This window comes from Pundamilia nyererei, unplaced genomic scaffold, assembly GCF_000239375.1.
Source record: "Pundamilia nyererei isolate P.nyererei 1_Seehausen unplaced genomic scaffold, PunNye1.0 scaffold00023, whole genome shotgun sequence".
NCBI lineage: Eukaryota > Metazoa > Chordata > Actinopteri > Cichliformes > Cichlidae > Pundamilia > Pundamilia nyererei.
The window spans coordinates 4211924-4233598 of NW_005187424.1; the positions used below are offsets into that span (position 1 = coordinate 4211924).

General features: G+C 40.0%; 5 protein-coding genes across 6 annotated transcripts in view; 2 read left to right on the forward strand and 3 right to left on the reverse strand.

The window, feature by feature from the left end:
- Positions 1–2956, reverse strand: part of LOC102210307 (aldehyde dehydrogenase family 9 member A1-like) — a 5460-nt gene extending 2504 nt beyond the window's left edge. The window contains exons 1-7 of the mRNA XM_013909311.1: positions 2870–2956; positions 2524–2682; positions 1841–1986; positions 1402–1531; positions 1177–1311; positions 388–625; positions 59–96 (exon numbers count right to left, since the gene is read on the reverse strand). Coding sequence (XP_013764765.1) covers positions 59–96; positions 388–625; positions 1177–1311; positions 1402–1531; positions 1841–1986; positions 2524–2665 — 829 coding nt within the window. The 5' untranslated portion in view covers positions 2666–2682; positions 2870–2956. The remainder of the gene's footprint in view (positions 1–58; positions 97–387; positions 626–1176; positions 1312–1401; positions 1532–1840; positions 1987–2523; positions 2683–2869) is intronic.
- Positions 2957–3952: 996 nt separating this feature from the next.
- tmco1 (transmembrane and coiled-coil domains 1) lies at positions 3953–7472 on the reverse strand. 2 transcript variants are annotated; one of them, XM_005727253.2, is made up of 7 exons: positions 7382–7472; positions 5827–5904; positions 5685–5744; positions 5548–5594; positions 5166–5233; positions 4856–5000; positions 3953–4437 (listed from the first exon to the last, which is right to left on the reverse strand). In XM_005727253.2, the coding sequence occupies exons 1-7, from the start codon at positions 7455–7457 to the stop codon at positions 4339–4341; spliced, it is 573 nt and encodes a 190-aa protein (XP_005727310.1). In that variant the 5' UTR covers positions 7458–7472; the 3' UTR covers positions 3953–4338. The 2 variants fall into 2 exon arrangements, with proteins under 2 accessions (XP_005727310.1, XP_005727311.1); XM_005727254.2 differs by lacking the exon at positions 7382–7472 and adding an exon at positions 6917–7142.
- Positions 7473–8744: 1272 nt separating this feature from the next.
- Positions 8745–15135, forward strand: uck2a (uridine-cytidine kinase 2a). Its single transcript, XM_005727255.2, has 7 exons — positions 8745–8984; positions 10717–10876; positions 11018–11114; positions 11634–11776; positions 12197–12294; positions 12390–12438; positions 13792–15135. The coding sequence occupies exons 1-7, from the start codon at positions 8880–8882 to the stop codon at positions 13926–13928; spliced, it is 789 nt and encodes a 262-aa protein (XP_005727312.1). The 5' UTR covers positions 8745–8879; the 3' UTR covers positions 13929–15135.
- A 1122-nt stretch (positions 15136–16257) lies between these two features.
- Positions 16258–18357, reverse strand: aatf (apoptosis antagonizing transcription factor). The gene has a single exon (XM_005727256.2). The coding sequence runs from the start codon at positions 18239–18241 to the stop codon at positions 16592–16594; it is 1650 nt and encodes a 549-aa protein (XP_005727313.1). The 5' UTR covers positions 18242–18357; the 3' UTR covers positions 16258–16591.
- A 635-nt stretch (positions 18358–18992) lies between these two features.
- Positions 18993–21505, forward strand: magoh (mago homolog, exon junction complex subunit). Its single transcript, XM_005727257.1, has 5 exons — positions 18993–19200; positions 19530–19588; positions 19788–19898; positions 21057–21139; positions 21218–21505. The coding sequence occupies exons 1-5, from the start codon at positions 19110–19112 to the stop codon at positions 21315–21317; spliced, it is 444 nt and encodes a 147-aa protein (XP_005727314.1). The 5' UTR covers positions 18993–19109; the 3' UTR covers positions 21318–21505.
- Positions 21506–21675: the final 170 nt, after the last annotated feature.

A 21675-nucleotide genomic window follows, 5' to 3' on the forward strand; every position in this document is an offset into this window, starting at 1 on the left:
TGGAGTGGTTCTCTTCATATTGAAATATGTTATTAAACTCACTTCAACTAATGCTCACCGAGGTGTTTGCAGGTTATTGTTAAAATTTCCATAACACTACATTTTTAGGGAGGTGCAAATCAGGTCGCACTGTAGGATTTTAGAGGGGTTTGTGGTTCCAATATAGTTACGGTGTAGATTTCCCCACAGGAGTATAAATACCGAATAAGTGAGTCCAAAAGGGAGCATCCTAAATTCCTATGTTTAAATGTCCAAGTCCACAGCACTAAATTCAGTTTACAGCCTGGTTGAAAAAACAAAACAAAACATAAATAAATGAAATAAAATATATAATAATAATAATAATAATAATAATAATAATAGTTCAGTGTATCTGGGCAGCCCAACTACAGTCCATGTGTGGGAAACAATGCTGTACTGGTCTGTACCTTTTTGCCTGTAGGAACACTCCCCGTGAAAGAGACTTTAGCGACTTTTGGATGATGGCAGAGCAAGCTGCCGGTCTCTGCTCCACCTTGGACCACACAGAAAAGCCCATCAGGTACCCCAGCCTCTTTGTAGATCTCAGCCAGGATGACAGCAGTCACCGGAGTCATTGGAGAGGGTTTAAATACCATGGCATTACCTGAAAACCCAACCCAAATTTAAATCCTGCAAAGCTATCTTTGTGAATGGTCACGAGACAAGACAAACAGACAGGAACAAGCTGTACAACAGGTGGATTGATAGGACTAGTGTTCATCAGTGATGTGACAGAGGCTCTGTGGCTCTGCTACATTATCTTTAGCAGGCTCTTCCCATTTTAAACTGCCAATCTTTTGCCTCTCTCATTTTTGTTTTTCTCCACTCTTTTCTTGCCTCTCACACTCGCAGCAAGTTGAAGCTGATGGCTCTTCTTGTTAATGGACCCTCACCAATTACTGCTCACTGAGGATGTCCTACTGTTTTTTTTTGTTTTGTTTTTCTTTAAAAAAAAAAAAAAGATATAAACCTGTTCTCTGTTAAGACAAAGAGGGACATTTGCCGTTTTGTCTCTGCCCCCTCCCCCCCACATCTATGAAAAAGTATGTCTTCTCTAGTCTGTCTTGTTTCAGTCCCCTGCTCTCCTATATGTCGCAATCCTCTGTTGTGTAGATTACTGACAGCAGATGATACACATGCTGTTATAAAACTCACCACATGCCAGAGCAGGAGCAGACTTCCATGATGCAATCTGGAAAGGGTAGTTCCATGCACCGATTCCCACACACACACCAAGTGGCTCCCGTCTAGTGTAAGCAAATGCTCCTCCAGGGAGCTGGATGTGCTGGCCTGCACCAAAATGACAGCACAATGTTAAAAACAATACCAAACGGAGGTTTTTGCACCTTTTGACAAACACAGAAGCATTGGTGCACCCACCCGCAAGTGTCCCAGCCAGGCCAGCATAGTACTCAATGCTCTGCCAGGCAATGTCAATATCCACCAGAGCCTCAATGATGGATTTCCCATTGTTGATCACTTCCAGCTTTGCAATTTTTTCCCTCCTTTCCTATTTTTTTAACATGCATAAAGGGGGGAAAAAAGCATGGAACTATTTTAATTGACACTCATCGGTAATTTTGTGGAACAAGATGTCTTGTTTTAAGATTATGCAATGACCGAGAGACAATAGAGACACACAAAAGGTTAAATTGGTTCAAATGTAGGCCAGCAGAGAAGGGAGGGGTGCATTTTAATGAATAACTAATGTCTTATTGCAGGCTTCCAACAGTCAAGTCCAATTTATATTGCACAAACACTGAACTAGACAGTTTCCTGGACTGCTGGTGGTTATTACACAACAGCTTGGCCGTCTCACCCTGATAATGCGAGCAGCCTCCAACATCACCCGAGCCCTCTCCATGCCTGCCATCTTGCTCCACTTCTGGTAGGCGGCATAGGCACTCTGTATGGCTTCGTCCACCTCCTCAGCCCCACAGGGCACCATCTGACACAGGACCCGGCCTGCAGAGACCAGAAGAACACCAGGTTACAGAGCTCTACATCATGCATTTTTCTTTTTTTCTATTTTTTTTTGTTTGTTTTTTTTTGTATCAAATCTCTTTTCAATTTCTAACAATTGACATTTTTAACCTGAATCAGTAAAAACACCCTCACTAACAGTAGTGATCTTCTTTGTGCAACATTAAAATGTAAAACAGACCCTTGCATTGTTTAATCTTCAGAAATGTTTATGCCTGCCTGTCATTACTGTGCATATCCCTAACCTTTATAACCTGAAAGCATGAAATCCAGTTAACTTTATACTAATATCAAGTAAAGGGAAAAAAAACAGCCTAGCCTGTCTACTAGTCTGCACATAGTTAAGGCAAAATGTCTATGTTACAATACTTAACAGAAGTCTGAGCAGAATCTGAGCGTTTCAAATATATTTCAGAAGAACTGCAGGCCTTTAAACCACCGTCACTTGTTTTCCCCAGAATACGTGTCCTTAGCAGGAGCACTAAGGCTAAAGCAGATTTTAAAGAGCAGTATATTCACCAGTTGCAGGCTCAAACACGGGCTCAGCGTTTTTCTCCTCCCTGGGTTTCACTCGTTTTCCACCCCAGAAGTTCAGAGGCTCCGTGACAACCACGGTCCCCGTCGAGGCTCCGGGCATCGAGTCGAGGGTTGACTGGGCCATTTCCAGATACAAAGCGCCTGCAGGGAATTATGTAGCAAAGTTATAAAACAGATGCGCAACTTAGGACAAGTGATCGAAACTGGTCGCTCCCTTTGCTAACGTGAAGCTAGCACGGACATTAAGTTAGCTAAACTTGCACAAGACAAGCAGCGCGCGCAGATTTTAAATATGATAGCAGACAAGTAAAAGTAGCTGAAGTTTTACCGCTTATGCTCCCGCAGAAGGACTGGAAATGAAGGCAGACGCTAATCACCTTCACGCAGCCAGAAGCCAGAAGACCACGCCTCCTTCATGTCCTCCATGCTCCCACCCCGTTCGGCTTCTTCTGATACACACTCCGAGTAGAGGTCAAAAAAACAACCGTAAAAATTTATGCAGGTCTGGTTTTAAAACAAGATTATTGTTATTAGTTAATACTGGCAGTGTAACGGGTGCAAAGATTAAAATATCCAGCAGCAGAATTAAAGACATTATAAATGAGAGATTTGTGTTAATCAGAGCAGGATTAAAAAGCTCTATATAAAAGTACTGTTCAGACTATTTTTAAGTGTTTAAAATACTTTGAGAATTTCATTAATGTATTTATCTACTTGTTAGCAAATTTATGAAAGGAGCAAGAACTGATGTTTGATGTTTTTGCTCTTTTCCTTTAATTTCTGCCCAGATTGTGGCATCTTGCTTGTTTCATACAACCATGAAATGTATCCGCAGCATGTGTGGAGTTTACCCGTGCAAAACTGAATGCACTGATAATTTAATAAGGTGGAGACCTGCTCTGTAATGTAATATCCCAGAGTTCACTTTTCGGGACCTCAGATTGTATGCAAAACATGACCGTGGCTTCTGATTGGTGCTTTAAACCTGCACGTTTTCTTAAAGTCAGCAGGAAGTGACTCCTGAAGATGCATAAAGAAGCCAGTTACTGCATATAGAAGTCGATGGGGAGGGAAAACCATCATCCTACTCAATGTACAACTTCAGTAAACACTTTTCTTCATGATCTAATGGGCTTCAAATTACTTGACAATAACTAGTAAGATTTTAAATGGGAAGGATAGTTTTTGTGCTACATCCCACAATTTTTTGTTTCAACTTTTAATCACTGACAATTAAAAAAAAAAGAAGATCTGATTGATTTAGTTCAGCAGCATCTGCATACTCTTGTTTGTTTTCCCTTAAAAATATCTTGTTCACTCAAATGAGTTTCACTCCATAGCTTCCCTTTAAATTAGATGGTAGTACAAAGGGACAAAAAAAAAACAACAACAACAAAAAAAAAGACATGCCTGAAATCTAATCATAAAACTTTATTAATATGCATGACACAACAGTACACAATGACATACAATAATACTGAAACTGGATCAGATGTTACTGTGTCAATCGTTAATTTAAAATCTCCAAACACTCCATGAATTTTGCTAAATGCACAGCTGACATTTGTAACCTTTAATAATCAACAGAATGAACTATAATTTTCCTATAATTTCTAACCAAAACAGTTATAATGTTTAATGTTAAATAAACAACAAAATGAATAAGAAATCAAACAAAGTAGTGGTACTGTAGCTGCAACGGGTAAGACTTTTAACCTCAGCAGGAGCAGTTCTGTCTGTGCGCTGGTGGGGGCGCTATGAATGCAGGCAGTAGTGCAGGGACATCTGGGATGCTGATTACGAAAACTTAGCTGCTTGTGGAGGAGGTCCTAAAAAGCCTCCAGCCTGTTTGGTTGCAGCTCTGGAGGGTGCAAGACCGAGCATCTTCTGAATGTTCTACAGGAAAAAACAAAACAAAAAAACAGCAGAAACTCTAAAACAAAGCCAAACCAGCACAGAATATACATTTGATAACACTTAGTATGCACGATATTAACCCTGATATATTGCTGTATATTATTCTACACATACAGTTTCCTGCTAACACCAGTTGGATGTGTATTCAACAAACAATACAGAATTTGTCCTAAGGGTGGCAGTAGAGAACACAGCATGTTACTTAAATTAACTAAACTGCCTTGGTCTCCCTGTGGAAACCAGATAATATCCTCTGGAGGTGTTTATGCTGAATCTGAGTAACAGTATTTAGTCCTTGTACAGCTGCATCGAAAGCTCTGTCCATATTGCCAGCAATAAGTCAGACTCGTTCCTGGTGAGTATGTCCACTGATATACGATAAAAGTATAGACGTTACCTGTCTGATGGACATGGTGCAGAGGATATAGAGGAAAATAAAGGAGCAGTCGGTGTAATCCTCGCCCAGCAGGTTGCGGTGTGACAGTCCCTGGATATACGACAGTGGCACAAATGGCAATTTGGCCACAACTCTTCCATCGAAACTGAACGTAACATAAAAAGCCAAAAAGGGAACTTGTTTAAAACAATGGACTGGACAAGTTACAAGTTACTTTCTTACATTTTCCTGATGTTTTTTTGGTTTTTTTATGAAAAGAGAAAGCTTTTTAACAAAATGTGAAACAGTATTTTACCCTGCAGTAACTTACATGGAGTTGAACATGCCCATGAGAGCTGTGAAGCAGAAACCAATGGCGAACATGGATTTCATCCGTACCTACAAAACAAACACTCAGGATTTAAAACACATACATTTAACCATAAACACTTAAATTAAAATATATAAGGTTTGACTGGAATGATCAGCGGGCAAAGTTTTGACCCGCCTATCAACTGATTTAAGAACAAAAAATATGCTACAGTTGTTGAAATGAAAACGAAATGGTCATTCTGAAGGGTTTGTGTGGGAACTTTTTTCAGATTCAGTTGACTTTAAATGGAATGACCTCGCTAAACTACGATAACTAGACAACCGCAGTATCAGACATTAAGCCTGGGCTGCATATTAACTGGAAACAAAACATCTCTCACCATAGACAGGTCTCTGTTGTTGTTCTTCAGCTTCTCCTCTTGCCTTTCTGCAACACAATCATTCACAAAACACTGTTATCCAGAGGAGAAGGGCTGATCATAAAAGCAGAACACCGGTTTGTTTACAGGGTTCTTACCAATCTTCTTCTTTTGTTGGCGTCCAGCAGATTCAGTTATGGTTTCCTTTTTCTTCTCAACTAGTATCAGAGAGGACAAAATTAATCTTTTAACAATCTGAAAAAAATAGCAAGTTAACAAGACAACACTTGAGTCACTTACGTTTTTTGCTTTGCTTTTCCACTTCAGCCTTTAGCCTCTTGTACTTTTCAGTCCGATACACTAAAACCCAGGTAATCCCTGAGGAGAAAATACGATTGTTTAAATAAAAATAATAATAATAAAAAAAAAACATTGAAAACTGCCACTGAAGTTTCCAACATTTCACACTGATCAATATGTGAAGTTTTTGCACATTTCTGAAACCTTTTCCTGAATTAGAAGAAATCTCTGCAGCCACAGTATCCAATAAGCTTTGGATCCTCTTCTGTCACACCAACCCTCTGCATTCCTCCTTCACTCTATCCATGGACCTCCTCTACGGTCCACACAGCTCAGTGACGATCAGTTCTCTTCTTAGACTAGCTTTACCAACTCTTTCCCATAGATTAATGGCATGTCTCATCAACTCTATCTCTCTGCAGTTATTACAGCTCTCCACATCACTCTTGTTGTTGAAAACTGGCAGCAGTAAACGTCTTCTCTATTCCTCAGGCATCCTCTCACTTTCTAAGATTGTGTTAAACAATGTAGTTAAAAAGTCCACTGCCCTCTCTCCCCTCTAAACATCTCCATACTGCCACAGGTATGTCTTCTGGACTACCCATCTTTAAATTCTTTATTCTCTTCATCACTCGCTCTAATAGGCTGACAAAATACAACAAAAAGACTTCTACTTCTACTCTGGAATGTAAATCATACACAAATGTGGTTAAATAATGTCTTACTTCCGTATTTAAACTAAACATTTAGACAAAATTAAATTGTAACAAATATTTTTTTTATTTATCTTTTTCAAATTGTTAATGTAGATAGCGAGGAAGTCAATATTCTCCCCGAGGAAAGCGTCTCAAACGTAAGTTCAGGCTTTTATTGCGAAATTAACCGGAAAACACAAACGTTAAGCTGTATTCAGTCATTAACAAAGTACAGGTCAACAAAAGCAACAAAATTGCGAATTAATGAATATTAATAACATTGAAGACGTTTCCCTACCATATAATCCGGAGTAATGTAAAATTCTGAGCTATAATAGTGTTTTCTGGAGCACGGTAAAACGCCTGCCTCGACCTGTCAGACAGATTTGGCTCACCTTCGGCTAACAACGCTGTACAAATTGAGATGAAGACGATCAAAATGGTGTCTGCGAACATGGTACTCATGGTGTCAAAGTCCCGTTTTCCAGGCCGTAGAGAGGAAAAGTATTTACTTTATATCAGAAGATAAACCCTGACCACCTTCCGCTGAACTGAGTTTCAGCTTCATACAGCCCTGTCAGCGTTACTGCAGAGGTCAGACCACGAAAAAGCACTTCCGGTTCATCCGACCGAGCCCAAAAAAAAAAGAAAAAGAAAGAAAGGAAAAAATGCATATACATACACAAAAATATGTAACAATGCAGAGAGATTTTTCTTTTAAAAATAGTCGACACTCTTGGACATTTCCATACCACGTGGTCAAAATTGTACTTAAAGGACAGTCTTGGAGTTTTTTCTATAAAGATGCCCTTCCATGTTGCCATATTTTTTCATAACTGTCCAAATTTCTTCATACTTACTGTTATGTTGTGGCCGGGTTGGGTCCACTAGGGGGCAACAGTGGTTGTTGGTGTTTTCCGGTCTGTGGGGGCTCATGTCCCGGTTCCCCGAATAAAGTACAGCCGTGAGCTAAACATGTCTCCATGATTCCTGAGTCTCAGGCTATTACACTTACCTAAAATATTAAATGTAACATTCCACCTTCCTCCATCTTGTAGCCAACTTGTTCATTTTTTGCATCTGAATCATGTTTGCTAATATCACACTACCCAAAACTGTTCATCCATCCATTTTCTTCACCCTGGTAAGATTGCCAATCAATCACAGGACAAACACAAAAAGAGAAACAATCACTCACACTCACATTCTCACCTACAGTCAGTTTCGAATCACTAAGTAATCTAGCCAACGTGCATGGTTTTAAAGCAGGAATTTCAACTCATTGTCATAACGGGTCACAAGCTCACTTTGATCTTAAGAGGGCCAGACCAGTGAAACTCCCCTTTCTGTCAGTGAAAATAAGTTTAAATAAACATTTAATATCTTAATACTAAACAAGAACTATCTTAATATGAGAAAAAGAAGAGTAATTGCAACAGTGCAACTTAGTTTTTCCGCATGCTAAAGAAATGCTGCTCTCATTAATGGAAGAAAGACTATTTTGGCTTAACTTGCTAGAAATAAAAGTATGAAATTACAGAAAAACAATCCTGGTAGCTCATCAGCTAAAAAAGAAAGTCTCTGTTAATTCACAGAAAATGCCCCTTTTTTTGCAGATCCAGTGTAAAAACACATGTTTCTATAGTCAATGGTGAAAGTTGAACCTTTCTGTTATTTAATTCTTTATCTATTACTCTGGTGTATGTATACCAAGGATGTATACCAAGGGGCAGTTCCTTATCAGTAGGAAAAGCTGCAAAACTTATTAGCATTCATTCAAATGTCCAAAAATTAATTACTTCCTTCACATTTTCTAAAGACATCCATCCAGTGGGCCAGATTTGAGCCTTTGCTAGGCCAATTCTGGCCCCAGGGCCTTATGTCTAACATCCCTATTTTAAAGTGTGGAAGGATGCTTCTTCATGGGAAGAAGATGGATCGTTTGAAGGAAAACACAGGAACTTCTTGCTGTGAGACGAGAGAACTAACCACCATGCACCACTCTACACTTTAAACAGTTTATGTTTCATCAAAATGATTGGATTTTTTTTTTTTGTGTGTGTGCTGATTAATCCACGTGTTCAAGGTTTAGAGTACTAGTCAGCTTACTGACATCTGTTTAACTCAAATAAAAACAGTCAGTGTTTTTAATAATGTTAAATTGCTGCACAAGTAAAATTTATAAAAGAAAAGAGAAAAAAAGGAACCCGCTACTACCTGTCAGCGATTTCATCATCAGCATCCTCATCTTCGATTTGTTGCCCTTGAACGTCATCATCACCACCAACTTCACCATCATCAAATGGGAGGAGCGCGCACTCCCCCGCGTAGAGGTACGGTGCGCGCTGCAGATGAAACATGGCAGGAGACAGCGAGACAAAGCCAGGTGACCAAGCCGAAAATGACTCAAATATTCGGCAGCCATTCCTCATCGGTGTGGCCGGAGGGACAGCCAGCGGGAAGGTTGGCTTTTATATTATAAACCCTTTCTTCTTCTTCTTTTTTTCCTTTGGATTGTTTCTTGGAGGCGTCTGATTTTATTTTATTTTTTAAATATCTGTTGTGTTAGATTATGCGTTTGGGATGAAGAGGGCAGGACTAAGAAATGAAACGTATTCTTCCTCGGAAAAAAGAAGTTTAGTTTAAAATCATTACTTAGTCACTCGGCCTGGTTGTTGTGTTGATCAGTAGTGAAAGTTACGCAGGCCGCAGTACTGCATGTCAAATCAGAAAACGTGCACTGTCAACACTACTGTCATTTCCCCCCCCCATTGAAACCAGATTGATGTTGAGATTTCAAACTTCCGTGAAGGACTCCCGTATTTTGTTTTTCATGCTTTTTTTTTTTAACCAGAGGGGATGTAAAGAATGGCGAAGATCATGGAAAAGAGGAAAAGGAGGAGTGAGGTTTGTCATAATTAGCATCAGCTGCGCAGGGTGCGCTGGCTGCGAGGAGTGTAAAATGCATTTGCAGACAAAGAAAGCTGAAAAAAAACTGACTGTTAACGCACTGTGCTGTCTGCAGCAGATGGATGCATGATTATCACTATTGGAGGCTGCAGCTTTGATGTTATTCTTTATATTGGGCTTTCTAAATGATTTTCTGATGTCACACAATGTATCCGCTGTTTCAAAGTCGCTTGATGTTAACTTTATCTCATTTCACTGACCTGCTTGACACTGACAATATAGACGCCTTTGGTGCCACGACAGACTAAATATGTGCTTTGGCATTCTGTATTGTGCAGCATGTTATAGGTTCCCAGTAGTTTCCAGTATTCTGTCTTGGATGATCAGAATATGCTGCACTATGGTCACATTTTGTTGCAAAGTGGATAATCACAATAAACACAGTCTCTAGGGTGAACCAGGGCTCCAGTTTATGACAGGATTGCACAGCATTTTTATACTAAATCTGAGAAAATGCCCCATATTTTGATTGGCTCAAGTTTACATAAATCAATACATCTAACAAGAAACGAGGCGCAGATCCATGAAATAACCTGAAATGATACGTAAAAGTTTTAACAGTTATTCAGGATATAAAAAGTCATTCACCGAAGCACAAAAACTATCATATAAGAACATAAAACAAGCTTCTGAAGTTGGGAAAATTGTATTCAAATAAAATAAAGTACATTTGTCCTTTTTATTTAATCTTCAACACGTATTTGAAGATTGGTGCTATGAGGCCCTGTTTTGGAGCACTTCTCTGTATTAGCAACATGTTTTGCATTTTCATCATAAGAATAGTTTTTGACCTACATTTAATTAGTTGGGATTTGTTTGGCTAACTAATTTAGCCTTGTATTTCCATGAATCCAAGACTGGCATATCTCTTGACATTATTCATATGGGTGACGGTATGCTGACTTCTTAGGTGAAGGTGGTTGTGGTTCAACAGTCAGTTGTTTGTGGCTTCAACTTCCTGGTGTTATGCCTCTATTTTCCCACAGGAGTAACTGCTCACAGAACCACCTGTTCTCCCAGACATGTTATCTGAACAGGGAGTAAACTGCAGTTATTTGTTATGTGTCTGAAATGGCGTCAATGATTTCCAGTAATGGACTATGCTGTGTTTTTACATGATTAGGACGTCAAGTGTAAGTAAATGTTGGTTTCAGTGCAAAAATATCAGGCCGTGTTAAATCGTGTAACGAGGATCACTTGTTTCTGATTCTTTGTTTGTGTTCAGTCGTCGGTGTGCAGTAAGATCATGGAGCTGCTGGGCCAGAACGAGATCGACCACCACCAGCGGCAAGTGGCCATCCTCAGCCAGGACTGCTTCTACAGGGCCCTGACCCCGGAACAGAAGGCTAAGGCGCTCAAGGGCCAGTTCAACTTTGACCACCCAGGTACATCGCCTCTGCATTTGTGAGTCATGCTGAGTCACTGGGCCAGAGGGGGCTCGAGCATTGAAACGTAAGCATTCATGTTCATTCATGCCAAATGTGACTTTTGGTTTTAACTACCTTGTGCTCTTTCCTTCTCTATAGATGCATTTGACAATGACCTCATAATCGCGACCCTGTGGGACATCAAGGAGGGGAAAACGGTCCACATTCCTGTTTATGACTTTGTTTCCCATTCCAGGTGACTAACTGGTCATACAGGCACAACATTAAAAGGGGTTTCAGCAGGTTTCAGCTTACACAAAGAGATCTCTGATGCAGCATCAATGGAAGCATCATAATACATAAGACATGCATTATATCTACTGTGGTGGGCAAATTGATTTTCATATCATAGTGAAATGAATGGAAGCCCATAACTGCCTGGAAGGTGGGAAAATCTGAGTGCGCTTTGTAGTAAAAGTGTTCAAATGTGAAACAGTACATGAAAAGTTAATTATTTATTTATAGTTTTTTTTTATTGTTTTAAATTTGAGATTTCATTTTTGTTAAAGTTAATTAAAATAAAGAAAAAAAATTCATTTGCAACAAGACATAATTTCTTGGTTCAGTACATTCTCGGGGTGCTGCAGCTTTAATAGAATTCAAGACCTTTTTTCAGAATAACTCGCAAGCTTTTTAATCTCTCCAATCGCCATTCTTATCATTTTTCACTGCAGTGGATGCTGTTTAACCTTCTTGCTGTTTTAATATATGTCAGGAAAGAAGAGACCATGACACTGTACCCTGCTGACGTGGTGCTGTTTGAGGGCATCTTGATGTTCTACTCTCAGGAGATTCGAGACTTTTTCCACATGAAGCTGTTCGTGGATACGGATGCAGACACTCGTCTGTCACGGAGAGGTGACGCATGGCGAGACAAATCTGTTATGTTTATAAGCACGGGGCGGGGGGATGAACGTAACGGTTCATTGAATTAGTTGTTTTTAAAATGAGGTCCCGTGGTGCAGGGGGGCTGCAAAGAAGGGCTCTTGAAAATTAAAGCTAGTTTGGCATCTTAGGAAACAAGCTTTTCTGTTTTCCTGTTAAAATTGCTACCATACAGCAGGTTCTTGGCTTAACCTCCAAACTAGAAGCTGGGAAAACACAGTGGGTCTGCTTATAGATAGCTAAACAACCTACCAATAGATCAACTCAGTAATTAACTCATTATCTTTTCTTTTTTTTTCACTTTTTTAATAGAAAAAAGGAAGAAATTATACAAAAGTGTTAAAATACTTTATGCAGTTTAAACGTTTTCTCCCTTGTCTCGTTTTCCTTCAGTGCTCCGTGACATCAGTGAACGTGGACGGGATTTGGAAAGCGTTCTAGCCCAATACATCACCTTTGTCAAGCCTGCTTTTGAAGAGTTTTGTCTGCCGGTGAGTCCATATTCTGTTAGCACATTTGCAGATTGTCCCTGAACATGGAGTCAAAGATAAAATGTTTGCTCTTTTTTCTTTTCGACTTTGTTTAGACAAAGAAATATGCTGATGTGATAATACCGAGAGGAGTTGACAACATTGGTAAGTAGTTTTTTGGTTGTTCTGGGGGCGGGTCTGCCTGGGAAGTGCATCATAAAGACTACATTACGGATTATTTAGAAAAACAAATCTAGTGGAAGCAAATTTTGGAGACTCAACAGTGTTTATCAGCAAGGACGCAGCTGTGTTTATCTCCTTGCTGGGAATTGTGGTCTTCATACTCAGGAAGCAAGGTGAGGACAAAACAGCTTTGTCTAGTTTTAGGAAAGCTATAAAAGAAAACTGCACTGCTCTCTGAAGATTTTCTCCTGACACACCTGCTCCGACCATTTCCCCTTGATTGCTTCTTGGTCAGGTTTTATATGTATATGTGCCGCTGTGGCTTTTTAATTGTAAAAATGTTTCTTGCCATAAATCTGCTACAACATTTGTTGATGTGGCAAAGACATGCATATAAAAACATTACAGGCTTTGGTATAATTGTGATTTTTAGATCATGAGACTTCTTTCCAGATGATCAGTAGTCTAATTTTCTACACATAATATTTGAAATATTTGTTTAGGTCTGACTTGGAACAGGAGCATTGACATACAAAGAATGGAACAACAGGCTTACTGTGGTGACTTTATTCCAGGCAGCGTTTTTCCGTCTATTGTCCAATTTTTGGTGGCCCTGTGCTTGGTGTATCCTCAGTTTCCTGCTCACACGCGTGGCACTCAGTGCCATCAGTATTTTTGCCTTTCTCTGTAAACCGTAGAGATGGCTGCTTAGGAAAATCCCAGTAGATCAGCAATTTCTGAAATACTCGGACCAGCCTGTCTGGGACGAACAACCACTCCACACTCGGTCACATAAATCACCTTCCTTCCCCATTCTGACCCCTGATTATATTTCAGCATGTTGCTTCGTCTCTATGTCTAAATGTGTTGTTGCTGTTGTGTAGAAATTTGTGTTAACGAGCAACTGGACAGGTGTGCTTAATAAAGTGGCCAGTGAGTGTAATTAACCCAAACATACCTTAAGTTTTAAAATGTATTCTTACAAGTCTCACAAAAAAAATAATGTGTTTTTGTAAGAAGTAACAGACCAAGATTTCTATATAATATGGGCTGTACAATTCATTTAATATATATATTTTTAAATATACAATTTATAATATCTGCCATAGAAGCGAAATAGTGTAGCTATGGTAAACAAAGAGACAATTACATTTATTTTTTCATTATTTTGTGCCGTTTTATTCTGTAAAATAGCTTAGACCTTTGATGATTAAAGATGAGCTGTAAGTTTTGGGGGTATTAACTTTTTTTGGATGATGAGTTTGTATCTCTCAGTAAAACAGAGTTACAAACTGAGACCATCTGTAACCATGTAACATCTGTCTTTCAACGCAGTTGCAATAAATCTCATCGTTCAGCACATCCAGGACATTCTGAACGGCGGTTTGACCAAACGGCTGAACGGGTGGTTCAGCGGTTATGGGACGGAGAAGAAGCAGCCGAACATAGAGTCGAGCAGTCGGCCCCACTGAAGCTCATCACTCCTTCAGGGAAGAGGAGAATGGTTTGCCTGAGTGTGCTGCTCTTCGTCATGGCTACTGCAACAAGGCAGCATAACTTCCGGGAATTCAAAAAGCCTCCTTTTGGTGCGATTCTGCTTAGACTTATTCAAATGAAAGGAGGCTTTGTGGAGCTGGTTCGCAGCAGAGGTATTCAGTTAAAATTTTCTCTTTAACTTGTGTACTGGATGACACTGATCGAGGGAGGAGTGAAAAAAGGCACTCACTTTTAATTTCATTTCAAACTGCTGCTTGCCTTTAATCCAGCACTGAGCTGGAGAAACTGTCTGCAAAAAGATTCACACACTCGACAGCCTTTAACGATCCAATAAATGAAGTGAAGTGACATGCTGCTGATTCTCCGTATCAGTGCAAACTAACATTTTTCTTTTTCAAGATCTGTTTAAAAATGATTAAACAAAAAGCTCAGCTGAAACAACCAATTTATGCCTCAAACACCCGATGTACTACATCACCGCCAAAGATGGTCTTTGTGGACTAAATATGGAGTTTAATTTTGCATTTACCCATTTAATATTACGAAATCAGGAAAATTTATCATTTTAAGAAATTACCACAAAGTATAATTTTTCCTTGTAACTGTCAGATGCATGTTATGATGTTTTCATTAAAAGAAGATGGACTGAACTCTAAAAGGAGATCGATTTAATATGATCTGCGTGTTCTGTTAAGGTTGTTTAATGCAGTTTCTTTTCTGTATGTTTGACTGCTCAGGTACTGTTATTTTCACCTTTAAAAGCTTCTTTAATGAAGACCGTTCTGTGTTGTGTTATTCTTGATGTCACAAATTGAGAGAGAAGTGCCACACGCTGCTTAGTGCTGTAGAGGCAGCAAAGATATGGAGTGGCATTTTGTGTCTGCGTTGTGATAAAATGCCCCAAAGAGCCCTTAAAAGTTTTTTTGCAAGTAAAATGTGAACCTTAAATGGATTGTTTTCCTCACAGCTGAGTCTTGTAGGTTGACTCCATACTGAATGGTGTGCAGCCAGCATTAACAGTGGATGTGCTCTGGGGCACGAGCATGTGCTCCAAATGGAAGAGGTGTCACAATAAAATGATGTTCGCTTGTGTCAGATCAACCCAGCATTAAAGTGTTGTTAATCATGAGTGAAATAATAATGCTAAAGGGAACTCCTACACCAGCAGCACCTGCCGGCACTGTGCGGATGCCATTCTGACTCAGCACTGTTTTGAAGCTCGATATTGAAATTGCCTTGTGTAAGATTGTCTCCCAAAGGAGAAAATGCCAAACATTACAATATAAACGCATGACACAGGCACACTTTAGCAAGTACAGACCTGCAGTGACCTCAAAGCCTTGTTACTGCTTTGTCTACATTAGCCATTCATAATCTGCTTAACAGACAACTGGAAGCATTGCACATTAAATCAGACATGTGGTTGTGGTAGGCTTGAATTGAGTGAGGCATGCTGCGTGTACGTCAGCAGATATTCATGTAGATTGCGTTTGTTTAACAATTTCCGATGCTGTAATTGGTGAAAAATGTACTGAGACTTCTGCAGGTAGACAATAAAATAAAACAATAAAACTCAGTTTGAGTTCTCACAAGATTCAGCTTAAAAACAAACGAAACATCTGAATTTAAATCACAAATGTATTTTACTTGCAAATAAAAACCCTCATGTCTTAACTTTATAAACACAGCACTTTAAGGGCTGATAGACACATTTAAGCTAAAGCTCAAATCACAATACTTTTTCCTACAACCAAGAGCATCAATATCATGTCATACATCATAGTTTCAATACTTAAAATTTCTGTTTTCTGATTCACTGGACCAAAATTGAAAAGGATTATTTTGGTAAACTTTAAAGGGTTAACTGCTTAAAACAACTCATTTTTACCTGCATTTTGACACCAGGCTCATCCTGTAACGGCGATAACTTCCATGTGAAAACGGTTAAAAACAGTGAGTTAACAGAAAACAGCTTTCTTTTTCTGTTAGTGTAAACCATCGATGTTAAACTGGTGCATTTTTCTTAACTTCATATCCAATTTAGCATCATGAGAAGGCAGAAGTTCATCAGGGCTGTAATAGGGCAGAGCGTGGGGTACATGGAGAGGTGTCCGGTGTATCACAGGACTCAAAGTTGTTGTTTTGCTTTTTTTTTTTTACATTTTCCAAATCACAATATCTGCTTTCAATGCTGCCATGTATTCAAACAATTGAGAAAGCTTTCCTGTCAGGGTTTAAATGTGTATTTGTAATAACGTATCTAAAATTAATTTTACTATTACCTAATAGTTAAACATGAAAATTCATTTTCTTTTTGATCTCAGTCCAGGCTAATGTAGCCCTGCAACATATGCAATGTTTCACATATTCCCGGCTGTGCCCCAAATCAACAGTATGCACTAAGCAGGGTTTCTGGATTTTTTGAGTTCAAGTAATCACTTTACTTTATTCACATGTGATGGAAAAACAGTGTGAATTTTTAAAGTAGCACTCTTGTGATTAAATAAAGAAGCACTTTGGTATGAAAGACGTTTCTACAGAACTGCACGTTCTTTTGAGTTCAGTATGTAAGACAGTCTGAAGAGTTCCTGCTAAAGGAGAGTGGCCATTCAGTCCTGGGAATCTCAGCATGTTAATGTCACTCCCTCATAGAAGTGTTCTGACCAAACAGGCTTCGGTAGAGTTCGCTGCGGGCCTCGTCGCTCATCGAGCTGTGGTCAATCGGCGCCATGAAATTGACCAGTTTGCTGTGGATGTGGAACCGGACTTTGCGCCCCTTGCTGGCTTTAGTGTCTACTTTCTTCTTGATTTTGCTGCGCAGCTTCTGGATGGCCAGCCACTGCCGGCCCATAGCCACCTGATCGTTGGGGTCCGCTGCGCTCGTCTTACGCTCGATCAGCTCTCTCAGCAGCTGGTGGTAGAAATCGTCGTCATCAAATATGTCCTCATCGAGATCTTTCAGATGCGTGTTGGACTTCAGCTGTTGCTCCGACACCTCGCCTCCCTCCATGGGGATGTTCTCAGATGTGAGAGCAGGGGCTTCCACCTTCCCCAGGACCCGGTACTCTGAGCGCTGGGTCTGGGTCCGCTTCAACAGCCTGTCCTTGTCCATCAGCACCTGCTCCACCTGGGTGAGAATGTTCCTCTCAAACGCCCCAAACCCTTTGGTGCTCTTGCCCATCGTCAGCCTTGTTTTGTCGTGCCACTTCTGCAGCGTGGCATTGCAGTAAGGCTGGAAAGCTGCAAACCGTTTGGCCATGAAGTCCGGGTACTCTGCCATCTCCAGTTTTCGTTTGGGCGCTCTGGCCTGCTGCGCTGATCCCTCCTTTTCATCGTCGCTGGTTATCTCCTCGTCTTCCCCTGTGTCGATGGATCTCGTGTCAGCGTTCTGGTGCAGAAGTTGGTCATGCAACTCCAGCAGGGACCTCTGAAGAGCCTTCAGAGCCTTGTGAGTGTTCTTCAACGCCGCTGTGAACTCCCCCCCACCTCTCCTCTTGAACTCTGGGAAAGTCTGTGGCTGAGGAAGCTGGTTGGCAGTCACCAAAGCTTTCTGGATTTTTATCCGGCCCTCGAGCAGCTGGTCCCACAGGGCCAGTTGGTTCTTCACCGCCTTTCCTTTCTCCACCTCCTCATCTACTTTGTCCTGGGAAAACGTGCGCACCACTCCATCATCATCATCCTCTTGCTCGCTTTCCATCTCATCATCATCATCATCAGAGCCTTCCTCTTCTTCACTGCCTTCAGACTCCTCATGGCTTTCATCATCATCCTCGCTCATTCCCAGGTCATCCATACCTTCTGTCAGTTTATGGAAGTCTACTTTCTGAGGAAAGGTGATGTCAGTTGCTTTTTTCTTTGAAGCTAGATTAACATCGAGTTCTGAATCACTGCCCATCAACAACTCTTCCTCATCATCGTCTTCCTCCTCTGAAGCATTTTCATCGTCATCTGCCTCTTCATCCCCCACTGAATCATCTTCGTCACCTTCTGCCTCTTCCTCCTCCTCCTCCTCCTCAACATCATGTTCATCCTCCTCAGTCTCTCTAAGCAGCTGCTTTCGGGACACTGGCTTTCCCACATACCGTCTATCTGTGTCCGAAAGCAGGGAGGTGTTGCGCTTCCGCAGAGCGCTGAGGCCGGCCGCATCTTCATCCTCATTGTCGTCGTCTTCATTGAACCGGTCCACCACTCTGGCTTTGGTTGCCTCGTCATCATCATCTTCCGGATCCACGAATTTTGGCAAAGGATTCAACAGATCCTCAAGCTCCTGTGAAAACGCGCCTGCCATGGCTCAAAGTTTACAACCACCACACGTGCAGACTCTTCCTGTGCGCCAGAGCGGTTTGATGACGTTAGAAAAATGCGACACGTATAAAGACGCTGCAAAGTTCAGCCCTGCGTGAGTTCTTTCAGGAAGAACCTGATGATAAATGAATGCAGAAACACCAACCAAGAATTGATGGCTTAAGTAAAATCAAGCAAACAAATGAACAAAATTGGAAATAATTAACAATTAATTACTGATATAATTATTCAACTGTTTCTTTTTCTTTTGTAATGTAACAAAGCCATTTAGAAGATTTACAGAGGACCAGAAGAGTCTAATAAACAATGTTGTGCTTCAGTAATGAATTGTTCCATACTGTACATCTGTAGAAGTTGTTGAGGATTATGGTTTGGCGTCTTAAAAAGCACATTCTTGGGGCTTGTCATAGATTTATACATACCCCAAGAGGAAGCCAGAAATTGTATTTATTAACGGAGTTTTATTCCAAAAATAGGTGACTAAATGAATAAAAAATAACATTTATTTTATACTTCTGAACTAACAAACAATCAAAGATGCATCAAACTAAAAATAAATCGATGTGCAAATAATGAATATTTTAAAGGCATAAAAGAAAAAAGTTGCTAGTTAACTTAAAAAACTGACACAAACTTTAAAAAAAAGAAACCCTAAGTCTAAATTCTTAAAGTTAAAAAAAATGACTGAATTATCGCGGGAATATGACCTTTAAGACAAAACTTTGGTCAAAAAAGCCCCGCATCTATAATCCTCTGCGCATGCGTATACGGTTGGCGAGGCTCTGGGCTGCTCTTGCTAGCTCAGTTTTGTTCATCGGATTTGCGCAGAAAACGCTTTCTGTAGAATAAAGATGTCAACAAGCGACTTTTATTTGAGATATTATGTCGGACACAAGGGGAAGTTTGGACATGAGTTTCTAGAATTTGAGTTCAGGCCTGACGGTAAGTGTAATTTGAGCGGCAATACAGACGCGTTAGCTGTCCGTGGTTCGAAGCTAACCGGTTTAGCTAGGCCGCAGTGGAGTCAAAGAGCCAAATTCTCCGTTTGGATTTAGCTGCAGGAGTAATGCTGATTACTAACTTTGTTTTTATATAAATAAGATAATTATTACCATAGCGTGTGGTTTAGAATATAAGCAGTAATGTTTTGAGTTTATCCTGTGAGTGCGTACGCGCCATGCGGCCTGTAGCGATTGATAACAAACTCGGGCGTTTTGTTCGACACGATACACAGTTTCCCACGTTAAAGTTAATCTTTTTTCCCCCCGCAGGTAAACTGAGATATGCAAACAACAGTAACTACAAGAATGACGTAATGATCAGGAAAGAGGTAACGTATGATTGATTTTAAATGTATGTGTAAGGGGTGGTGAGATATCCGTAAAGTAAGAGCTGGTTGTTTGGTTATTTTTCGAGAAGTAGTTTCGGTCATCATGCTTAAACAACATGTATGTGGTTATAAATTAATGCTGTTTCTCGAAATGTACAAATTTAAATCTGACTTGTGCGTTTTCCGGTGTGCCAACCAGGCATATGTTCACAAAAGTGTGATGGAGGAGCTGAAGAGGATCATTGACGACAGTGAAATCACCAAGGAAGATGATGCTCTGTGGCCGCCTCCTGATAGAGTTGGCAGACAGGTTTGTGACCTCTTTATTACCCCGTGTCCTCCCAGTTATTACAGTTTGAGCTATTTTCATTCATGCCATGCAGATTTAAAGTTTTCGAGGTACATTGCAATAGGCAACTGTCCAAGGCGGTCTTTAACTATTCCACATCGCAAGTACAGCCTGTGTGCTGTTGTGAAAATATTCTGGTACCTTCGCTGAGAGTGGTGATTCTCAATCCTGCCTTTTGCATGCTGTATCCAGGCAGCTCCCTCACCCAAACCACACTAAGTTTATCCAGTAGTGAAAACTGCTGAGAAGTGGACTGTTTCTGTTCTTTTATTCCATTTTCTTCCTGGTTTGGGTTGGGTACGCTTAGACCTCATGGTTATACTGAGGCTTATCGTTTCCATCTGTGGAAGATTTAAAAAAGAAAAATCTGACTTGATGACCCTACAGCATCAGTTGGATTTTGCTGATACTGTAATTGCACTCTGTTTAATATCTCCATGCAAAGTTATACTTTCACAATCTGAATATTTTATGATTTACAAGCCCTAAATAGTGGTGTGAATAAATTTGGCAGTTTTTTTTTACTTCAATATCCTGGAATATGTTATAGTTCCAATAGCAAAACTGATAAACATTTAGTCAGTCATTCATACTCTAGATCTTTGTTCTGTTTCCTAGTACATACCTGGAGTGATTGCTCAAGGGTCATATCATCCATTGGGATAAATGGCTGCTTAAAACAAGTTATTGTTTGAAAGTTCAGGCTTATCTTCTGAGTGTGATGTCCTTCTATGAAAGAATCATTTTCTAATATAGTTATACTCTTAGTTTTAGTTTTTCTAACCCTTTGCAAATTGAGCATGCAGATAATAACACGGAAGGTGGAAGAAATGTCCCAGTTTGATAAGGTCTTTGGCTACTTTACTTAAAAGTGAGCAGTCAACTGCAGTTCATCCTTTAATTCAAACCTGTGCGGACAGAAGGTCAACCAAATGGATTTTTCTGTGACCAATAAGATCATAGTGGAGAAAGAATAAAGTTGAGAGCACTCTGAAAATGACCTAAACTTTTCTACTTATGAAAGAAAGTGACCTAAATTTTCACCTTCATCAACTCTGCACTGATGATTTTCTCCCAAGATAATTTTCTGAGGCCTGTTTTTTGTCTCATCTTTTACAGGAACTCGAAATTGTCATCGGGGACGAGCACATTTCATTCACAACTTCCAAAATTGGCTCCTTGATTGACGTCAATCAGTCAAAGTAAGTAATATATTCAGGAGTTGGGAAGTGGAAAGTAAATTGTATTTGCTACTGATGTAAGCACACATGTGTTTTTAGGGACCCTGAGGGCCTTCGTGTGTTCTACTACCTGGTGCAAGATCTGAAATGTCTTGTTTTCAGTCTGATCGGCCTACACTTCAAGATCAAGCCCATCTAAAATCTGGATTTTGCTCATTTTAATTACTTTAGCTGATGTTTCTGTTGTACTACCGCATTTGTACATTTGCTTTTGGTGGAACTATTTTTTATTTTAAATAAAGAGTGATTTGGTTAAAGAATATGTGTTGCCTTAAATGATCAGCTGTCTGTAAAGAATCACAAGGGCAAATAAAAGAGCAGAGGTAATTAACTTTTAATTTCAAAATACATTCAAGCACAACAAATGGCTGTAATCTAACACTAATGACAGTTCAGTGTATTACAGTGGTGATTTGTAAATGCTCTGGTTGAGCTTCACATCATTAAAAAAAAGGCACATCCTCTGCATCCTGACTGGCAACTATTGCAGAGAAGTT